General features: G+C 40.9%; 1 protein-coding gene across 4 annotated transcripts in view; it reads left to right on the top strand.

The window, feature by feature from the left end:
* Positions 1–23,703, top strand: part of MTR (5-methyltetrahydrofolate-homocysteine methyltransferase) — an 819,135-nt gene that overhangs the window by 71,889 nt on the left and 723,543 nt on the right. For all 4 annotated transcript variants that reach the window (XM_033935789.1, XM_033935788.1, XM_033935790.1 and 1 more), the window contains exon 4: positions 20,418–20,487. In XM_033935789.1, coding sequence (XP_033791680.1) covers positions 20,418–20,487 — 70 coding nt within the window. The remainder of the gene's footprint in view (positions 1–20,417; positions 20,488–23,703) is intronic.

Genomic DNA, 23,703 nt, shown 5'->3' with positions numbered 1-23,703 from the left:
TTTAGTTGGTGCAACGGCGGGCCCAGGGGGCGCGTCGGGAGCCTGCTCCACCGGGGCGTGCGAGTATAAATAAAAAATTTATATTGAAAGTCGCATGTTAAACTGCTAGTGGCATGTTAAATTGCATGCTAATCTGTTAGTGGCATGTACTGTTAATGTTAATGGCATGCACTGCTAGACGCATGAAGAACTTAGTAGCATGTACTGTTAGATGCATGTATTGTTGGGAGCAGGTATTGATAGTCGCATGAAAAACCGTTAGGCTCATGCTCAGTTAATATTAACGACATGTACTGTTAGACGCATATGTCGCTAGGAACAGGTACTGATAGTCGCATGAAAACTGTTAATGACAAGTACTGTTAATGTTAATGACATGCACTGTTAGATGCATGAAGAACTTAATGGTATGTACTGTTAGACGCATATACTGTTAGACGAATGCACTGTTAGACGCTATACGGTCAGAGACGTCTCAAAACCAACCTCCACTTAACTTATCTTCTTTTCCACCCTAACCCATCTACAATCCAACCATGAACCTCTTACTAATATTACTACTCTACATGCTAAGTATTAGCATCAAAGAGATTCACACTCTCTACCCTCAACTACAATTTACCCATTTCCCCGCTTTATCGACCACGCACATCTCCATTCCACAAGAAGACAATACATATAATATTAGCATTATCTCAAACACAAGAACACATCAACGCACCTGCAAAAAAAGAACAAGGGTAGTAAAACCCATAAGGACCATTACCCATACCAATCCCATCACATCCGCTACTATCCCCTGTGCTTATCTTAACACTAGATCAGTCAGGAACAAGGCCTTTCTAATCAAAGATTGGATCATCAGCAAACAAATAGCCTGCCTCTTTCTAACTGAAACTTGGCTACTGTCTGAAGATGACCCAATAATTACCGATCTCCTTCCTGACAATTTCAAAATCCTTACACTAAACCGCGAGGAAAAAAAAGGAGGAGGATTAGCAATTCTTCTCAAAGAAGGATTCGAGTTCGAACTTATGGACTCCAAAACATCCAACCAACTAGAAATCCTAGCCTGTAAAATCAGTAACATCCACTTAGAAGATTCTCTCTCATGCATACTATTCTACGTCCCACCGAAAAGTTGGTCAAAAGCCTAAGAGGACTTTTGCGAATTCGTCCTACACAACTCTCTTAGTTCCTCCTACAATATTATCGCAGGAGACATAAACATACATCTCGATGAAGAGGACAACACAGACACAAAAGAATTCAAAAACTTCCTATCCCTACTCCCTCCCTCCGCACAAACTCACGAAAAAGGCCACCATCTAGTCGTAGTAGCCATGTCCACAAAGGAACTCCCAGACCCCACCATCTCATTACCAGGAGGCACCTGGTGCCACGACATCTGGTCCGATCACTTCACTTTCTACTTCAAGCTAATCTGGTTCCAACAAAAACAAATTACCCAACCAAAAATAAAAAAAGAACATCTCACGAGAGGCCACATCAACCCAGATAACTACTGGGCGCAATATAAACTACAAGCAGAGGTAAAGGAAGTAGCTGATTTTTGGGATCACTGGACCACTACCAGCACCTGCATTTTAGACAACATTGCACCTAAACATACCAGTAAAAGTAATGCAAATAAATATAACAAATGGTTCGACATCGATCTCCTAAAAATGAAACAGTTAGCCAGACGTCTAGAAAGAAAATGGAAAAAAACAGGAGAATTATCAGACCGTAACAATTGGAGAGCCAATATAAAAACCTACAAACAACTAATAAAAGATAAACGCAAAGCATTTTACTCAAACAAAATCAATTCATCCTGCAATAGCTCACGAGGCGTTAATACAAAAGAGCTGTTCAATCTGGTTACTAACCTATTTGACACCACCCGCTACACTCTACCCACCCACAACTTTAAATTACCCTCGGCGAACAACCTAGCCCTGCACTTTGACTCAAAAATTAAAAAACTAAGAAACAATTGCCCAACAGAAGAACCTAATGAACACCATATAGCTAACACACAAGGAAATGAAACCCCTGCAGACATTTTCTGGGATTCATTTCAAGACATAGATTGGAATAACTATACCAAATTATACAACAAATACTCCAAATCATACTGCTTCCTGGACTCATGTCCCCCGGAAATCATGAAAGCGGCACCACTTGAATTTAAACTATCTCTACTGCACTACTTAGCCCATAACCTGAAAAATGGAAAATTCCTCACCAACAAAGGCCACATAATAATAACCCCTATCCTAAAAAATAGCAAAGAATCGTCAGCCCTAGTTTCCAACTACAGACCAATTGCTTCCATACCACTCTTTGTAAAGATCATGGAGGGACTGGTACACTCCCAATTAATGGAATATCTAGACCAGTTCTCACTCCTTCATGAAACTCAATCCGGTTTTAGACCGCTTTTCAGCACAGAAACGGTAATTGCGGCCATCTTAGATTACTTGCACCTATTTTTAAGCAAAGGCCTCAGTGCCCTGATCATGCAATTCGACATGAGCTCTGCCTTTGACCTTGTAGACCATACGAATTTGCTACAGTGTCTAGACGCTATTGGCATCAGAGGCGAAGTGCTAAACTGGTTTCATGGTTTCCTTTTGTCCCGAACCTATCAGGTTCGCTTCAACAATGATCTCTCCAACACCTGGAGCAACCCATCCGGCGTTCCGCAAGAGTCCCCACTATCCCCTCTGCTTTTCAATATCTACATGACCTCACTGAGCGTTCAATTAACCCAGCTGGGGATAAAATTATTCAGTTACGCTGATGACTTCACAATTATTATCCCATTTGCCAACTCCATCTCGGAAACAATTCCAAAAGCATCAGAAGCCATAAACTTGATGGAACATTGGATGACAGACTTCAAACTCAAGCTCAATTCTGAGAAGACAAAATTCTTTGTCGCTTCACCGCACCCTCTTGACACCAAAACCCCACTAGACATCAACAAACATAACTACCCCATACAGCCCACCATTAAAATACTGGGTGTAACTCTGGACCAATGCCTCACCATGAAAGATCAGGTGGACTCCCTAATCAAAAAGAGTTTTTTCACCCTCTGGAAACTTAAATCCATTAAAGCATACTTTGATAACTCTGCCTTCAGAATCTTGGTACAATCCCTCGTATTAAGTCAACTCGACTACTGTAACATCACCTACTTAGCAATCCCCCAAAAGAATATGCGACGATTACAACTAATGCAAAACACTGCAGTCAGACTAATCTTCGGTCTAAAGAAGTTCGATCACGTGACGCCATACTTCAAACAGCTACACTGGCTGCCGATGGAAGCTCGTGTAAAGTTTAAGTTCGCCTGCCTCTGTTTTAAAGTTTTCTACGGTCTAACCCCTAAATACAACACTGACCTATTCTCCTTCTCAGCCAACAAACACAAGAGAAGCTCCCACTCGCACTTCGTTTCTCCCCCGGTTAGAGGATGCAAACTAAAAAAACACCATGAGCATCTTCTCTCACATCAGGCTGCTCTATAGGGTAAAGACCTAGAACAACTCCTATTGCCCACCACTTATGAGGTATTCAGGAAACGCCTCAAAACTCACCTATTCCTGAAATACCTAGACAGCTGACCCACTTCCCTCCTTCCCCTCTCTTGCCCTTTCTCCCCATTGTTCCCACATCCCTTAAGTTAACTCAACTTGTACGTCAACTCAACTTGTACTCCACTAATCTTCTATAAACCGCATAGAACTTAACGGTATTGTGGTATATAAACTGTTATTATTATTATTAACTGATCAGGTGCTCTGCTGGAGAGGGGCACCCGATACTGCTGCTGGTCTCGGTGAGCCATTAGCACCGCTTCTTTTAAAGTGTTCTCCCCTGCTGGATCGGGGGAGGGGTGTAACTGATCAGGTGCCCTGCTGGAGAGGGGCTCCCGATACTGCTGCTGGTCTCGGTGAGCCGTTAGCACTGCTTCTTTTAAAGTGTTCTCCCCTGCTGGATCGGGGGAGGGGTGTAACTGATCAGGTGCCCTGCTGGAGAGGGGCTCCCGATACTGCTGCTGGTCTCGGTGAGCCGTTAGCTTCTTTTAAAGTGTTCTCCCCTGCTGGATCGGGGGAGGGGTGTAACTGATCAGGTGCCCTGCTGGAGAGGGGCTCCCGATACTGCTGCTGTTTCTGTAACACAATATTGCATTTTAGGTCAGCTCATCGATGACATATACCAGTAATTTGAAAGTTTATACTAAAAAGTAATTGTGCTGCTTACTCTATGAATTATAATGTTTTGTTTGTTTTTGTTTAAGATATTATAATTATTATGATCATATGAGGTTGTGTTAACCATTCTGATAATTTCTGTTATGTCTGCGGACAACTTACTGCACAAGATCACTACAGGCAGAAACAATGGCCAAACTGAGATGAATCCATACCTGGCAGATACAATGTGAGAAAATCTATCTTTCAACCCTTCACATAAAATTGGATCTGCTGAAAATCTTTGTCAAGGTGATGGACAGAAATGGTGATGTGTTTCAGCACCTAAAAAGTATGTTTGGTTTCGAGAAAAGTGAAGCCAAAATCAAAGAAGGTTGGACCCGAAATCTGTGAACTGATCCTTGATGATGCGTTCAAACAGAAGCTGAATCAGCAGCATGGGAAGCATTCGTGCTGGTAGTTAAGAATTTTCTTGGTAATCACAGATCAGAGAATTATGCTGAGCTTGTGGAGAACATGCTGACAGCATATCAGCTAATAGATGCCAGAATGTCACTTAAAATGCACTTCTTACATTCTTACTTTGACTTCTTACCACCCAATTTTGGTGATGTCAACGATAAGCATGGGGAAGGATTTCATCAAGATATCAAGATGATGGAAAACAGATATTAGGGAAAATTCAATCTCAGTATGATGGGAGACTATTGTTGGTTCTTGCAAAGAGAGACAAATGTACAGTACAAGCGTAAAAGCATTTCTGAACATGCTGACATCACTTTTGTATGAGTTAAGAGAGGCGTAAATATATGTTGTAACATGTCTCTTTATTGTCTTCGTGTTTGCTTTCAGAGTAAACTCCTTAACACAAGTTTGGTGGGACACAGTTCATACTCGTAATATTGTGCCGATATGGCAAACTCTAAAAAATCAGTAATGTGTATCTCAGAAACCTGACGTACTAGCTGAATTTCAATTACAGATCTGAAATCGGCATCATTAAATTAACTAAGAAAACTTCTTAAGTTCTCAGTAGCAAAGAAATACTTTTTTTGTTGACCAGTATAATATTAGTACTTCAATATACCATAGACATGATATGAGAGCAATGCAGACTATTTTGACTAGTTTGTTGCTAGTCGATACCTGGAGCCATTTTAACTTGCGAAAAGTTCAATTTACTTTCTATTCCCATGTACACAATTTTTATTATAGATTAAATTATATTTTTGTAAACAAATCCCCTTTTCTACAAGCCACGCTAGCGGCTGCTGAGCGATAACGGCCCCGAAGCCCATAGAGATTTAAAGGGCTTCGGGGCTGATGCCATGTGGCTTTGTAGAAGAGGGGGAAAGTGTTTTCTATGCTTAAGCATGCTATAATTATCGATACAATAACTTGGTCAGATCTTGCCCCGGTGATAGTTGACCTGACTGATATTAAAGACAAACCTCTACAATTTTAGAAATTAAGGGGTCCTTTTACTAAGGCGCACTAGCCATTTTAGTGTGTGCTAAATGCTAACTTGTCCATTGTAGTCTATGGACGCATTAGTGTTTAGCGCGCACTAATATTTAGTGCGTGTTAAAACGGCTAGCACGCCTTAGTAAAAGGACCCCTAAATGATACTATTTTAAATAATGAGCAGGTTATGGTTGATCTCCATGGGGCAATACCAGAGTACTTCAAGTTTAACATTTCTAAAGACACTTCTTTGGAAGGACTCTGGGATGGCTTTAAAACTTATATTAGGTGCATTCTGATTAAGCGGGCTTCCTGATTAAAGAAACAAAAAGAACTGAAAAATAGTTGAGGGAGGAATTTCAACACTGTGAACAACAATATTTCTCTCAAGGTACTAATAAACTTAAGAAATGACTGATTACGCTCAGAGAACAGCTCAAATTTTTATGGACAGATAAGGTACAACATGATTTACAACTGGCACAGAGGGTAAATACTATGAAGAAGTTAACAAAACTAGTAAACTATTAGCCCGATTGAAAGCTAAAAGGATGCAATCTTTATATGTTGAAAGATTCTCAGGGTAGAACAAAGAGAAGCAAAAGAGGCGACCTTGGTGCTCAATCTTTTTATTCATTCAAGACCCATTAAAATAATTATAAAAACAATTATAGACAAATTAGACACATTTGACACAGAAAAAACCCAGAATACAGCTCTTGTAGGGATATAGACACTTGAAAAATGTGGATACACCATTATTATGCAAACCATAATGTGATAAACTAAAACTTTGTAATCACAAAAACCATCTTATGTTTAATAGTGGTTACATACTTGATACATTATGACATATAGGAGAACATTAATGAAACCACGGCTCTTTCTGAATTGTGAACACACGGAACATATGAATGCTCCATTATTGTTCAAACCATGACATAATGAACCATAAAAGAAATCTTTATATATACAATAAAACATCTGGTGGTGAGTTATGTTTAATACATTATAATAAAAAATGAATAACATGTGGGAGTGTGTGGTGCAGTGGTTAGAGCTACAGCCTCAGCACCTTGAGATTGTGGGTTCGAATCCTGCACTGCTCCTTGTGACCCTGGGCATGCCACTTAATCCCCATAGCAACAGGTACATTAGTTAGAGTGGGAGCCCACTGGGACAGTTAGGGAAAAATGCTTGAGTACCTCAATAATTTGTAATCTGCATAGAATTATAGGATATGCGGAATATAAATTATTTAAAAAAAAAAATTACAGGTGAAATATAGCTCAAATTTTACCATGCCCACAAAAGTCTATAAGTTTAAATTTTAAGTGTATACCTTATCCTCAATGAGAAGCACCTATTTGTGTGAAAGATTCTCAGAGTCATACTATTACAGATCCCCCTCAACTCAGAAAGTGTTTTCTATAGTTTTATAAATTATCTACTATAATAAAACGCTAAGCGCGCATGCACACTCTTACCTGCGTGATCCATGATCCGTAGGTCCTGGCTGCCAGAAGTACGCTTGCGTGCTTAGCTGTGCCAGTGGCCGCCAGACAAATTGAAAAGCAATGGTCTCCCTGCTCTCCACCTCGCGCAGTCCTCCATCCTGTAAATACGACCCTACCGGCCGAAGTTTCTTTTTAAGTTAAAAGATGCTGCGATGGCTCCTCACGAGCCGCTCCTGCGTCGGAGAAGGCTTCCGAAACAGGCGGCAATTGTGAGAGGAGCTGCTGGAAAGTTTTTTTTTTTTTTTTTGAGAAATATATTTTTTATTTTCAAAAGAGAATAACAAACACTCAAAAGTACATGGTGTACAACAAGATGCATAGGATACCAAATTACAGCTCAAATTCACCATAATCCTATACCACCCCCCCCTTCCCCCACCCCACCCCCCTCCCACAGCCCAACCAGAAAAGAAAAACAACAGAAAATCCACTCCAGTGCAGATCCAGGCAGGTAATCAAACATTTAACAAGTGACTACGCGCTCGTGGCGTCAAAGTATCCCAGAAAGGCATCCAACATTGACAGAATGACCGGCCCAAAGCAGAGTCCAAGGTAGAGAAGCATAAGCACTCCATTGATGCTTGGTGTATCATTAAAGACCTCCAACGAGAAAGCGTTGGAGAATCAGATGAGATCCAACTGAGTAGAATCGTTTTCTTCCCCAACAACACAGTACGTGCAAGAAAGCTCCGAAACCCCTTTGGCGCTGACAAAGGAACCTGATCCAGTGTAAACAGCATCAACGGGTCCGGAGCTGCCAGAAAGTTAAACAAGCTGTGGTATGTATTGAGGGGACCGCGGGAAGGGAAGGGGGAGGGCGGCAATGGACTAAGGGAGCCACGGCGCTATCCTGTCGGCTCCCAGACACAACCTATTTCTCCCACGGCCTGGAAGACCTAACAAACAACCCCGGACACCGAGCTCCACAGATGCAATGTGGGCAAATCAGCTCCCCGTGGCCCAGCAGAGGCCCCGCGCTAGAGTGCGTCGGCACCCGATGCACAAGTTAGCTGCCCCGGAGCCCAAATTCCACCAGCGCCAGACGGAAATAGGGAAGGTAAAAGGGGAAATGGGAGCCTGAATATGGGTAAGTAAAAGGAAGGGAGAAGGGCTACTGCTGGACAGGGGGAGCAGGGAAAGGGTACTCCTGGACAGGGGGGAGATAAAAGCAAGGAAGAAGGGCTACTGCTGGACAGGGGAAGCAGGGAAGGGGTGCTGCTGGACAGGGGGGAGAGACAGAAAAAGAGAAAGAAAGAAAAGAAAAGCCTAAGTCTACACATCTAATCTAGCACCCGTTAATGTAACGGGCTAAAAAACTAGTTACTCTATATCAGTCTGAGGTTAATTGTAAATACTGTATTGTAAATATTTGAAGGAAGCTTCTTCATCTAGATTTACTACTGAACAAAATCCTTTTTCCCTTGATCAACCAATTAAATTACATGAAATTCAGGAGGCAACTTCTAAAATATGAACGCTTGTAAGGGTATGTGGCTCCAGTATTAGTGGAGGTTTTTAATGGCATCCTTAACGATGGATAAGTTACCTGCTTCTATCATGATGGAGTCTTATGTGATAAGTCAAACAGAGCAGCAAACATATTAATAACAAATTTTACCCATTTTTGGAGCCTTGTATTTCAGTTTTGACATCAGCAATCACTTTGATTCAAAAAGCATTGGATAGAGCAACTTTTTCTCTACCAGATATCAAATTTTCAGGAAGGTGTTTTTTTGTATAGGGAAGAAATTTGCAGTTGAATTCTGATCATCACAGTAGCATAACTAACTGTTTAAAAATATTAATTGTATTTGTTATTGGAGGGTTCATCCAATATTCTAGTTGAATTATGAAAGAACTTTACACCACACATAAGTTACTGTGTATTGTTTGTTTTAAAACTTAATTGTGGCACAGGGCTAAAAATTGCCAAGGCACTAAGAATGTTGGTTAGTAGTAAAGGAATTGTGTTAAGTATACTACATATGTATTTAATAGTTATTAAAATATTGTCAAATCTTGTGTTGGTCCATGGTGGTTTAACCACTGCCAGTTTATTCAAACTGACAACCCCATCACCAAGAAGTCATGCCCGATAGCCAGGCAAGTCCAGCCCCGCTACCTTAGGCCTAGCCCCACCACCATTCCCTCACCCATACCCAAAAACCTCAAAATTGTACTAGCAAATGCAAGATCTGTAAACAACAAAGACATTATACTAAATGACCTCCTTGCAGACAATAACTTGGACTTCTTGACTGTCATTTGAATTTTGAGAAGCAGGTTTCATCTACAGTTGCGAAAGGATTTAGGGCATTAAGACAACTTAAATCTATTTGAGATTTCCTAGATGATAAATCGTTACATACTTTAATCCATGCTTTTGTTCTATCTAAGTTGGATTATGGCAACTTGGTATATGCAGGAATAACGGTTCGGCAACTGAAATATTCACAAACTGTATAAAATGCAGCAACTCTGCTGTTATGTCACGCACATATCTATGATCATGTAACTCAATTATATTTGAAATTCCATTGGTTACCAATGGAATTTAGAATTAAATTTCAAATCCTGATGCTGGCACATAGGGCATTATTTGAGTTACAACCATTATATCTCTCTAATCTAGTGTTATTTTACACACCTAACATAGTTCCGTGTTTCCCCGAAATAAGACAGTGTGTTATATTAATTTTGGACCCAAAAAAGGCACTAGGTCTTATTTTCAGGGATGTCTTATTTTTTTTGCATGTACAATGATCCTCTCTTCCACCCAAATTCTTCCTATTTCCTTTCTTTCCCCCACATGTGCAGCATCTTTCCTCCCCTCTCACCCATCCCCTTGTGCAGTATCTTTCTGTCATCCCTCCCTCCCATTCCCCTGTGCAGCAGAACCCTTGCAGCTTCTATTCCTCCCTTCCCCCTGTGCAACATCTTTCTATCTCTCTCATCCCCCCCCCCCCCGCCGCTACTGCACATCCTGCACCCTTTCATCTCTCCCATCCGAACCCTGACCACAAGCCAAAATACCTGGAAACAAACGGCAGCGGTGGCAGCACAGGCTGAATCACAGCCTGCCCTTCTCACATCCGGGTGTTCTTCTTACGCATCACTGATGATGTCATCAGCAACGCGGCACAGAACGGTTGGGACTGAGAAGGGCAGGCCGCGATTCAGCCTGTGCTGTCAACGCTGCCGCTTGTTTCCAGGTATTTCGGCTCATGATTCGGATGGGAGGGAGAGGTGGAAGGGTCAGCAGGGGGGAGGGAAGTGCTGCTGCCAGCGACTAGGGCTTATTTTCAGGGGTAGGGCATATATTAAGACCTACACCAAAAATCATGCTAGGGCTTATTTTCGGGGTAGATATTATTTTCAGGGAAATTCGGTAACATAGTAGATGTCAGCAGATAAAGACCGGAATGGTCCATCCAGTCTGCCCAAACTGATTCAATCTAAAAATTTGTTAGGGGAGGGGGGTTCTTAGCTATTTCTGGGCAAGAATCCAAAGCTCTGTCTGGTACTGTTCTTAGGTTCCAACTACTGAAGTCTCTGTCAAAGCTCACTCCAGTCCATCTACACCATCCCAGCCATTGAAATCCTCCCCAGCCCATCCTCCATCAAACGGCTATATACAGACACAAACTGCAAGTCTGCCCAATACTGGCCTTAGTTCTTCAATATTTAGTATTATTTTCTGATTCTAGATCCTCTGTGTTCATTCCACGCTTTTATGAACTCCATCACCGTTTTCATCTCTTGGGAGCGCATTCTAGGCATCCACCACCCTCTCCGTAAAGAATTTCCCTACATTGCTCTTGAGTCTACCACCTCTCAACCTCAAATTATGTCCTCTGGTTTTATCATTTTCCTTTCTCTGGAAAAGATTTTGTTCTTTGTTAATATCTTTCAAGTATTTGAATGTCTGAATCATATCTCCCCTGTCCTGCTTTTCCTCTAAGGTATACATATTCAGGGCTCCGGTCTCTCCTCATATGTCTTGTGGCGCAATCCTTCTATCATTTTTGTTGCCCTACTCTGGACCGCTTCAAGTCTTTTTGTGTCCTTCACCATATACGGTCTCCTAAACTGAACACAATACTCCAAGTCGCTTGTTGAGATCTTTAAATGACAATAGAGTAGCTGTTTCCCATATCTTAAAGGCTCACCTTGCCTCAACCAGAAATGGTGCATTTTTCTACTTGGTTCCAATATTGTGGAACAATTTACCAGTAGAGTTAAGGAAGGAAGAATCATTTAAAAATGTTAAGAAACATCTAAAAGCACATTTTTTTACAAATTGCTCTCCCAAATTGATTAATGGAATGGGGCCCACAATATGCCTTAATTTGTATTAATTTGTACTGATTTGTGTTGATTTGGATTTATTTAGTTCATGTAACAGTTATAGTGGATATGTTTTAGAAATGTTAATTTCTTTGATGCTCTCAAGCTCTGCCAGTGGCGGATCTGAGATGTGTGCTGTGCCGGGAGTTATATTAAGACCTGCACTAAAATATGACTGTTTGCTATCAGGCCACTTCAGAGACTTTTCTATCTCTTAAGTTTGTTTTATTTTATTTTTAATTTTTATCTTCTTTCATTATTTCTATTTTCTATTTCTTTGATTTTTGATCTTGGAAATGTATTATATGCTATTACATATTTTTAGTTTATCAGGTACTTTTTTTTTTCTTTAATCATATTTATTAATTTCAAATGTAAATATTGCATCAATTCATTTTTGTTTCATTACTATATAATCATTCTGTAACCTGAAATCATTTGAAATGAAACATTGTAATAATATAATATTCTATAAATTCCAAACCAATATCATACTATATCATACCAAAATATTACCAACCTCCCTACTTCCCTCCCCTCTCCCAGAACTGCTAAGAATAAATAAATAATCAATATCTATCTATCAAAACAGGTACCTTAGCTAGATTGTGAGCCTTCGGGACAGATAAGGTAGTTTTTCTCAAGTACCTAATTTCATTTTAGTTTGATACTTTGTAAATTGCTTAAGTCAGTAAAATGCAGGAGCGGTATATCAAATCTTAAATAAACATAACCATAAACATCTTCCTAATTACCGAAACCTGGCTTAAAGACAATGAAGGAGCTATCTTGGGTATACTTTGCTTACTGGGGTACCAAATGCTAGCTTGCTCATGCACCAGCCCTAGAGGTGGAGGTGTAGCTGCTATCATTAAAACCTAATTCTGAATCTGTTGACTGCTGTAGACTAGCACACAGGTAAAAATCCTATATGAAGGGCTAGCGCCAATCAAAGAAATCAAATACTGTGCCCACAAATACTCCTCCCCCTGGTTTATCGATGACTTAAGATCCAAGAAAAAGAGAACTAAGGAAAGCGGAAAGGAAATGGTACAAATCCAGGCTTAACAGTGACAGATCCCAAAAAAGGAACTGCATTAAGAATATAAAAAAGCTACCCTAGAGGCTAAAATGATATACTATCCCAACAACTATTAAAGACCCCCCAATAGATCAACAAACCTTTTTAAACTAACAAAAAAGATACAAAATCACAAAGAGACAGCTGATGCTTTTAATACCGAACATGACAGCGCAAAGCTCTACTTCACTGAGCTCACCTGGACTATGCCATACTACAGACATCGTTCCCCCCTCCCCGACTCAGACAAGATAATTAAAACCAACTGGGAACTTAACTCACTTCAAGGCTGTCTACCACGATGACATCACTAAAATGCTACAGTGATATAAGTAGGGTATGCCCTGGGACATTACAAACAATATGATTTCCTGGTTGGGGAATCATATTGTTCGTAATGTCCCAGGCCATACCCTACTTATATCACTGTGTCTTTTAAATATCTGATTTTCTTTGGGGCATTTTTTTTGTATTACCAAAATGCTAGACACTATTCGCCCTACTGGCTCTATTCTAGACCCCTGTCCGTCACACCTCCTAGTAGCTGTGAAAGACATCTTTATAGACCCCATCCGCGCCCTCATCAACACCTCTCTACAAACAGGCTTAGTGCCTGCAAACTGGAAGCCAATGGTCATCAGACCAATCTTGAAAAAACCCACTTTCTAATGTGCTCAGCAACTTTAGACCTGTCTCCAAGATCCTAGAAAAAATAGTTCTAAATCAATTACACTCCTTCATTGACAAAGAGCCCTATCCACTTTCCAGTTGGAATTCCACAGTACTGAAACCATTCTTCTCGACATCATCGATGACTGCGTGAAGCACATGGATAAGGGTAATGATGTTCTACTGGTGCTGCTGGATCTCAGCACAGTGTTCCAACACTATTGACCATACTTGCTTCATTGCAAGGTTCTCTGAAATTGGAATCTGAAATGCTGCATTACGATGGTTCACCTCCTTCCTGAATAATAGATCCCAAAGCATACTACTCAACGATGCGCTATCAAAACCGATCAAATATGGTGTTCCACAAGGGGCTCTACTATCCCCCCGCTAGGAGAAAACTGTGATGCCCAATTCATGAAACTCCTAAACTGTCTCTTGGAAATCAAATACTGGATGCCCATCAACATATTATAGCTAAACTCCTCCAAAATGGAACTCCTTTAGATCCACAAAGAACACTGTAACCGCGCCCGTCCCTCGTTATGCTGGGACTCGATTACCATAACTGCAAAAGACCAAGCATATAGCCTAGGAATATTCCTTGACTCTAACCTGTTGCTTTCTAATCATATCTCAGGTAGTATCTTCCTCATTTTACTTCCTGTGACAACTCCAGAAAATAAAGAACTACTTTACTGAATCTGACTTCACCCAACTACTCTATGCCTTAGTCTTCTCCTGCATGGACTATTGCAACGCGCTTTTCAATGGTCTCATGGTGAAGAACGTACGACATCTCCAACATGTATAAAATACGGCAATCAGACTACTAAAAAATCTCCATGCCCACGACCCTGTCTCCCAGGCTTTATCATCAGCTCACTGGCTGCTGGTAATCAAACGCTGTGTCTTCAAGGGCCTGATGCTAACATTTAAATCCTTGCACAACATGACACCAGGCTACATGACAGCCAAGCTTCCTCAGAACATGCCAAACAGGTCCCTCCACTCCCAGGATGAAATACACCTCAAAACACTCCTTGGTTGTGCCCTTCAACTGCAAATGACGTTTTTGCTCCTACTTCATACTGAGTCACTGGAATCGACTGCTCCCACAGATCAGATCCCTTGAAGGACTCCTCAATTTTAGGAAAGCAATAAAAACATATCTCTTCATTTAACTCTCCCGCCACAATCAATAGATCAAAAAGAAATGTATATTGGTACTAGATCCTCGGTATGTGTCACTGTGACGGAGTGTATGAAACCCTGCCACTTTCCCGGCTGGGCACTGCTGCTCAAACTCAGAATAAACCTCAGGAAAACCTGGCATTCCCCCTCCTGGCTAAATTGGCTCACAACCACAGCAGCGCTGAGAGAGTTTCTCCCAGGAAGTGGCTCAGGGGAGAAAAGTAGGAAACCAGGAAGTGGCTCAGGGGAACTTAAAAGGCCGAGCCAGACCCAGGAGGAGAGGTGTGCTAGAGGGAACCTAGGAGCTAGAGAAGCTGGTTGAAGGGCCTGGTACAGACAAAGTTTGTAGGAGAGAAGATTCTACTGCTTTGAAAAAATCCCTACCTTTGTTCTAGTTATTGCTAAGACCTTGGACCAACTGTTACCCAACTGTTTCCTGAACATAGAACAGGACTTGTGTTTGGGAAAAGACTGCGGAAAAGCCTACTGTTTTCTTTTGAAGAACACAAACTTAGAGGAGCCTGTAAAGAAACAGGCCCTGCACAATTGTGGAATTAAAACGTTTTTTCTTGAATGCCCTGAAAGTATGGTCTGTTTGTCCGTCTGTGCAACCCTTCTCCTGGGCAAGCTGCCCCACTCTATCACAGTCAAGTTAGGATAAAACTTGAACTGTAACTATGGCAAAATTAACCTGTAAACTGTATATTATGTATATTGGTATTAGATCCCTAGTATGTATCAAGTTAGGATAAAAACTTGTATCAAAAACTTGTATTGTAACTAAGGCAAATTGTAACCTGTTAATTGTATATTATGTATATAATTGTAACCTGTTCTGAGCTCTTTGGGGAAAATGGGATAGAAAACAAATAAATAAATAAAATGGTTCAATTCTGTCTATGGAAAGGGAAACGAGCCAGGCTTTCCTATATGATTGCAACTAAACCTGTATGTAAGGGTGGACTGGGACTGCTGAATTTATGATGCATATCTATTAGTTGCGGTATGCGACATAATGATTGGTTTAGGGCAGTAGTCTCAAACCTGCGGCCCGAGGGTCACATGCGGCCTGCCAGGTACTATTTTGCGGCCCACTGTCTGTACTAGTGCTGCCCGTTCTTTGCAGTGTCCTCCGGCTTCCCCCCTGGCCTCCCGGTCTTAGCTTCAACTAATTACAGAAGCCTGCAGAGAGGATCACCGGTGCTGTAACGTTCCTTGCAGGCTGCCGTCATCCTCTGCATCACATTCCCTCTGCCGCGATCCTGCCCCTGATGTCAGAGGAAAGGCAAGACCGCGGCAGAAGGAATGTGCTGAGGAGGCTATGGCAGCCTGCAAGGAACGCTACTGCACCGGCGATCCTCTCTGCAGGCTGCGTTAATTAGCTGAAACTAAGACCGGGAGGCCAGGGGGGAAGCTGGAGGATACAGCAAAGAAGGGGGGAAACATGCAAGCCTTCGGGGGTGGGGGAAGATTTATAAACTATAAAGAGTTTTACCTCATGCAAAATTGTCATTTCTTTAATAAGATATTAACTATTTTTTTCTGCAGCCCTCCACGTACCTACAAATCCAAAATGTGGCCCTGCAAAGGGTTTGAGTTTGAGACTGCTGGTTTAGGGGTATCAAAGATTTTGCAAGCACAAATTTAGAACTATCCATTTTCAACATAGACCACTTTAGCGCATAATTGCATACAGTGTGCTTGCTGGAGCCTTCTGTAGTTGGCCAATATGTACTTTATATAAACAATTGAGATGGGCCTGGCACTGGGTTTGCAGGTTTCTTAAGATTATTACCACTGTTTCCCCTTTTTTGCCCATCTGTCATAATGGTAATTTCCCCCAAAGGCTTGGAAAGCCCTACCTTTTAGACTTGAGACCTTAAGAGGATAAAGTTCCTTTCTCAGTTAGTAACAGAGGATGGGAATCTTTGGTCCTTTTTATCTCTCAGGGAGGAATTTAATTTGCCACAGGGGGATGGGTTTGCTTATTTTCTGATTTGCCATTACATGCAATGACTGTCTCCGATTGATCTTGGCTTTGATTGTCAAAATTTAATATCCACAGTATTTACCTTGGGTTCCCAGGTGAAGGTACCCTTCAGATTTCATCATAGATATTTGAAGGATGAGACCATAACAATTGTTTACTTGCAGCTCTAGAGAACCCGGTCTGGGGATTTAAATTGTATTCTCCCAGAAGACATTATTCTTACTGCAATTAAACAGCTAAATTTGTTAGCCACTTATATATACTTTTTTGGGAAATGCAATATAAGATCTTGTTAAGTTTGTATATCTCTCCCAGGAAGGCTCATCTCATGAATGCAATTAAGAGCAAATGCTATTTGTCATAAGTGTGGACAAGTGGAGGCCAGCCTGGGACATAATGGTGTGGAATTGCCCTCTCAAGGTCGACTTTTGTAAATGTCTTTGATTATAATCGGACCCTTTGGAGAATCATAATTCATCCGGGCCCTGCTGTCTTGTTTGGCTGCTGCCTTCTTATAATCCACGGAAGAAAGGAGTAGGTGCATTTCTTCACTGGTCGATATTGGTGGCCCTTAAGTGTACACTTCTCCCTCCTTATTCGCGGTTTCAGCAATTGAGGTTTTGATTATTTGCTGTTTTTAGCTTGCTGGATCCTTCCCCCAAATTACGTCAGCTTGCATAGAGAAATCGCTGATTCCAAGTGTTTACAGAGAAAAGCGCTGATTCCCAGCACTTTCTTCACCATGTTTTGCCTCTCCTTCAGGAACAGGCCAGGTCTCCCACCATGTTATTCACAGATTCACCATATTCACGATGGTTTTTAATAGAGAACAGCAAATAACATATGAAAAAGTTATTTGCGTTTTTTCTGTATTTGCGGTTCTGTTAATCCCCTATCAGTGAATACGGAGGGAGAAGTGTATATCGATGAAATGATGACTCTGAAGCTCAATCGTGGCAACTATGGTGCACTCAGATGCTTCAGGTTTTAGCTTGGGAACAAAGAGACATAACTGACTTTTGTCTCATTAAGGAGTGCGCTTTCAGACCATTTGTGACCCTTCTAGGGTTCTGGCTTCTGCTGCCCACAGTTGTATCTTCAATGGCTGAATGCTTCAGGACCTTCCTTCTAAAATAGTTTGATTTTACAGTGCCTTGTACTGTTGAGGTGGGGACCAGGGGAGGGACTGTGTGAGATTGGAATGTTTCTGGTATTCTGGTTAAACTGAGCTGTAACGTGTCAGATTGAGTTTTACCTGTTTGATTGTGCTTTCCACAGCTCAATAAAAATTGTTTGACCATAAATGAATTAAAGAAGGTGATAACCAAAGAATTTATATTTTTATTACATTCAAATATAAGTGATTAGCAGATATCTATTCTCAAATTGTACACAGATAAAAGTTCAATCAGTTTAAACCCTTTATGTATCCTCTCAGGTATGGGGAAATAAAATTGTAAATCATTGGTGTATAACCAATAACTAACACCTAGGATTGCTAAAAGCTTATATATCGGATACATAAAAAAATAAATAACAATAGTGACGAACCTTGTGACATGCCTGAACCTATCCAATCTGATTTAGAATGAAATAGTACAACTTGAAACTGATCTTCTAAAAATGTCCTAAATAAAAGTACCTTACTAGAAATTCCAAATGAGACAACAGAAAAAGTAAAAATCTCATGATTTACAGTATCAAATGCAGCAGCAACATTTAATGAAACATCTTTATCAAAACCCAAATGCATCTCATCAGGAATTGATATCAACAAGGTTTCCATGCAAAAACCACGTTGAAAAGTATCAAGTAGATGATTTTGTTCTACAAAATCTGTCAATTGATGGTAAACCACTTTTTGCATCACTTTTGAAAAAATTATAAGATTAGAAATAGGATGAAAGTTCTCAACTTTATTGGAATCTAATGAAGGTTTTTTCAGTAAGGGCCTAACCGCTGCTCTTTTTTTAGTAATGAAGGGACTTTACTTGTTTCAAATTAATAATTAATATGATTAGGTTTAGAAGGGGTATGGTTACCAGATATCCGGGAAAACCCACACATGTCATCTTTTTAGAGGCTGTCTGGGCTCCCAGATGGACTTTCCAAAACCCGGCATTTGTCTGGGTTTTGGAAAGCCTCAATGAGCTCCAGCCGTATCTGGAGGGCCTCTGAGCATGCGCGAATGACATCACACACAACCGCTCATGCTTCAGACCCTCCAGATGGCGGCTGGAGCTTGTCTGGAAGAAGAGAGAACATAAGAATAACCTTACTGGGTCAGACCAATGGTCCATCAAGCCCAGTAGCCCATTCTTGGCACAGTTGATGTCACATACATCCGCTTATGCTTCAGACCCTCCAGATGTGGCTGGAGCTTGTCTGGAAGAAAGAATATAAAAATAACCTTATTAGGTCAGACCAATGGTCCATCAAGCCCAGTAGCCCATTCTCATGGTGGCTAATCCAGGTCTAAAAAAATATAGAAGATGAAAAAGTGAGGCCAAATGGAAACAACTACAGCAACTGAAATCCTCACTGTTCAGATTCAACAACAGCTTGGCAGTAGGGCTTTCAAAGTCATCAATGTCAATGCATCAAACCAATATATGTCTGACCAGCTCATCTCATTGTCTCATTATGTGATGTAGCTCATCTATTTACTTATGTGTCATTTATGCAGAAATAAAAACTGGTTGACAGCATATATTCTTTTTACTTATCGTTTTAATGCAGTGTCTCTAGCATGCCCCGATGGGATCCGTTTCGCCCAAAAGGCTTTCTCAAGGGTTCATGGAGGAGCTCAAATACAGCATCCTTCCTCTTTTAGGGCATGATAGAGACACTGCATTAAAACGATAAGTAAAAAGAATATATGCTGTCAACTAGTTTTTATTTCTGCATAAATGACACAAAAGTAAATAGATAAGCTACATCACATAAGGAGGTAATGAGATGAGCTGAAGTCAGATATATATTGGTTTGATGCATTGACATTGATGACTTTGAAAGCCCTATTGCCATCCGGCCAATCCAGGTCCCAAGGAGTAGCAACATTCCATTCTACTGATCCAGGGCAAGTAGTGGAGGCTTTGTGGGGGCAGGGTGGGGCAGAACTGGGCAGGGCTGGGATGGAATGAGGTGGGACTTGAGGCAGAATGGGGAGAAAAATATGGTAACCCTAAGAAGAGTTTATGTCTAGTTTTAAAACGTTCAGAACACTAGTAGAGCGTGTATTTAATTGGCTATTTTTAATATTCAATGTATCAGTAACTTTAATAATATCTTGGGAAGTAATAGATATGAACTTTGTCCAAGATTTGCTAACATCAGAATATAGTAAAAGGGGGGAAGGAGCTACAAGTTACAAAATTTAGGAGACACTAGAAGAAGGATGAGGCTTCAGCACTTTAGCTATGAAGAATTAGATTGAGCCAAATTGGGCAGCTGGTAAAACTCAGACCTATGGAATGAGAAATACAATGCTGAAGCTGAGGAAAGGCTGATGGTCTGACTAGGATTGTGAAAGAGAAGCCAGGGGGAAGATTTTCCTGGTATACCTACAGTGATGTTGGAAGGTTTATGAAAATAAGTAAACCTTATACTATATGTTAGAATGGAGTGGGTTGTAATAACAAAAAGGGATTTGGTTTAGGATGGGTAGGTGATAAAGGGTGGGGTAAAGGTACAGAAAGGGCAGGATACAAGTGTTTGGAAATGTTATGGTATTGTCAAAATGTTGTTGATGTGATTGGTTGGAAAAGAACATTTAAAAATATAATTTTTTAAAATCATTTTCAAAATACAAATATTTTAAAAAAAATATATGAAACTGTGGAGATCAGAACAATGATCTGCTAAATAAAGAAATCCCCACATGCCTTCCTCACCTAAATTAATCCAAATTCTTTTTTTTCTTGTAGGTGTATCGGCTAAACAAGGTCTCAGCAGAACTGGCCCGAAAAGCTGCTGAGGAGGTTGGAATTGAGACTGGTAACCAAACCCCTTTATGTCTTCAGAACTGAATGTTGATGCATATTGCAGATTCTCTCTTCCCAGCAACACAAGAAAAAAAAGGAGAGAACTGCAATTCACAAGAAAAAAAGGAGAGAACTGCAATTTACAGAGTCGCGCTTTTTTCAATTGCAAGATATAGTTGTGTGTTGATTGACTACCTACATATTGTAGCAATAACACGTGCCTGTTTTGATATAGCTATGACACCTTATACAGGTGTGCCAAAATATGTCAGTGTTGGGTCAGCTAATTAATAAAGATTTATTATTGGATATTCAGGTAGCCAGTCCCTTGTTACCACTGGTCACTCTCTGGGGCCTCTACTGGTCATTCTAGTTGCTGGCCTCTTGGGTCCCCACCGGTCCTAGATACCACTGGTCCTTCTGGTTGCCGGCCTCTTGGATCCCAACCGATCACTCTGGTTCCTCGGCTGGTCACTACTGGTCTTCCCCACCAGTCTCTCTACCAGACACTGTCAGCCAGGACTCCACCGGTATGCTGATCCCTCCACGGATCCACTGGTCACTCCCTGAGGACTCTCTGGTGGATTCTCCGAGTCCTAGTCCCTCAGGCTCTCTCCCTAAGGACTCTTCCAGTCACTTAGGCCCTGATTCTGCAACGGTGCCTAAGTTAGGCATCCTTTGTAGAATCGCACTCAGCAGAGTTCAGCACTATTTAGGCTTCTAACTTTTTAGGCATCATTTAGAGAATCAGGTTTTAGGTGAGATTTAGACGTACAAACAATGTCCTTAATGTTATAATATTTTATTATGTTATTAAAAAGGTGATTTTATACTGTTTTTCATTATATTGTAATACTAGTAGTTGGGTCTGTTTAATGCTTTTATTTATTTCTCTTTCATCAGACAGAGTGGGATTCGAACATTAGGATAGAAGGGTATAGGTTTAACCAGTGTGCTAAAGAGTGAGCTAGCAAACTGCATAGCAATTGTAAAACTAGGTCTTATAGGCATTGTAAGGAAGTCTACTTTTGAGCACAGTTTAGGCTTCAGATAGACCCGAGTTCTATGGATGGAACTTAGGCACTCTTTGGACGTTCTTCCGGAACTTAGGCACAGTTTGGATGTCCTTAATGCGATCTGCTAAATAGTTCTCTGGGTTTTTATTTTGCTTTATTAAGCTCAAAATACATTTAAGGCACCACATAAACAGGGCACATCAAAACAGATACAGTATATTGCATGCAAAACCTTTTATTTTTGTGGACAAACAGTAAATCTATTTGCTAATTAAAAGTAAAGAGCCATTAACAAGCACAGCACATGAAAAACGCTGCTTTAGGTTTCTTGCTAAAAAGCTATCCTTTTTTGCTGACTAAACAGTGCTCCAATCAGCTCATTCTTGAAAGGAAAGAAAGCACATAAAAAAATAGATTGCATACATAACTTCAGTTGCAAAAGCTTAAAAACAGAAAAAAACAGATACAGACCTTAGCATGGCTTCTACTTATTGCAAATGGAGGTTTGCAGCTGCACAATGGCGACCTCATTGTGAGATCATCAAGGTGCACCTACAAGGTAGAATGCCACAATTAAAATATATGCTGGGGAGCTGAACTTATGACCTCTGGAAGAAGAGCACAGGGATTTTATAGCAGTTTCCAGGCAGTTTTATAGCAGTTTTCAGGCAGGTATCCCTGACTGTCCTGTGATATGATAGCTTAGAGATCTGCTAAGCTATCATATCACAGGGCAGTCAGAGACACCTGCCTGGAAACTACTATAGCTCAATAAGTAAAAGCCCTGTGCTCCTCTTTCAGAGGTCATAAGTTCAAATCCCAACCAGAAACCTAACATATATTTTAATTGTAGCATTCTACCTTGTAGGTGCACCTTGATGATCTCACAATGAAGTCACCATTGTGCAGCTACAAACCTCCATTTGCAATGAAGTAGAAGTCATGCTAAGATCTGTATCTGGTTTTAAGCTTTTGCAAATGAAGTTATGTATGCAATCTATATATTTTTGTCATGTGCTTTTTATGCTTTCAAGAATGAGCTGATTAGAGCACTGTTTAGTCAGAAAAAAGGGTAGCTTTTTAGCAAGAAAACTAAGGGCTCCTCTTACTAAGCCGCGCTAGCGGGGTTAACGCGTGCGACTTTTCATCACGCGCTAACCCCCGCACTGGCCAAAAATTACCATCTGCTCAAGAGGAAGCGTAACAAGCTAGCACGCGCTAAACCGCTAGCACAGCTTAGTAAAAGGAGCCCTAAAGCTATGTTTTTCATGTGCTGTGCTTCAGTTAATGGATCTTTTCCTCTAATTAGCAAATAACATTGCTGTTTGTCCACAACAGTGGCGTACTTAGCATATGTGACACCCGGGGCCCATCGTTTTTTGGCACCCCCCCTCCATCTGTACGAAAAACATGATTTTTAGTAACAAGCCACATGTCACACATGAGTACCTAGGAAAAGGCAGCATCTTACATATTGCAGTGAGCAGTACATCAGTACACCCATTGTTAAACTAAACAAGCCAGACCAGTACAGATCAATCCTAAACTGTCAATCCTAACAGAAAACCATGTCTTTCGAACACACAGAACACAGAAAACACCTTTGCCTAGTATGTAATATGTCATCACAAACTAACCCCTCCCCCTTTTACAAAACTGTAGTGTGGATTTTAGCCATGGTGGTAACAGCTCTGACGCTCATAGAATTCTGAGCATCAGAGCTGCTACCACCACGGCTGGCGCTAAAAAACGCTCCACAGTTTTGTAAAAGGGGGGATACAATAGAAATACATAGACAAAGGTTAAATTGAACCAGCAAGAAGCTGGACTCTGCATAAAATGCAACACCACAGAAACAGTGACATATGTCTCCTAAAGCAATAAATAAATAGAAAATTTTTGTTCTACCTTTGTCTTTTCTGGTTTCTGCTTTCCTCATCTTCTTGTTACTGTCTTCCTTCCATCCACTGTCTGCCATCTCTCTGCCCCTCCCTATATGGCATCTTCTCTCCTTCTATGCCCCTTCCAGAAACTGTATGCCTCCCCCTTCCATCTCTCCTCTAGACCCCCCCCCCCCTTTGGTCTGGCATCCATCATCTTCCCTCTATTCCCTCATGGTCTGGCATCTTTCTCCTTTCATCTCTCTTTCCCTCCCCCCTGTGGTTTTTAGCATCTCTCTCTTCTCATTTCCTCCGCTCAGATCTGATATCTCT

Source organism: Geotrypetes seraphini, chromosome 3 (assembly GCF_902459505.1).
Source record: "Geotrypetes seraphini chromosome 3, aGeoSer1.1, whole genome shotgun sequence".
NCBI classification, from domain to species: Eukaryota; Metazoa; Chordata; class Amphibia; order Gymnophiona; family Dermophiidae; genus Geotrypetes; species Geotrypetes seraphini.
This window is presented reverse-complemented; position numbering and strand designations above follow the sequence as displayed.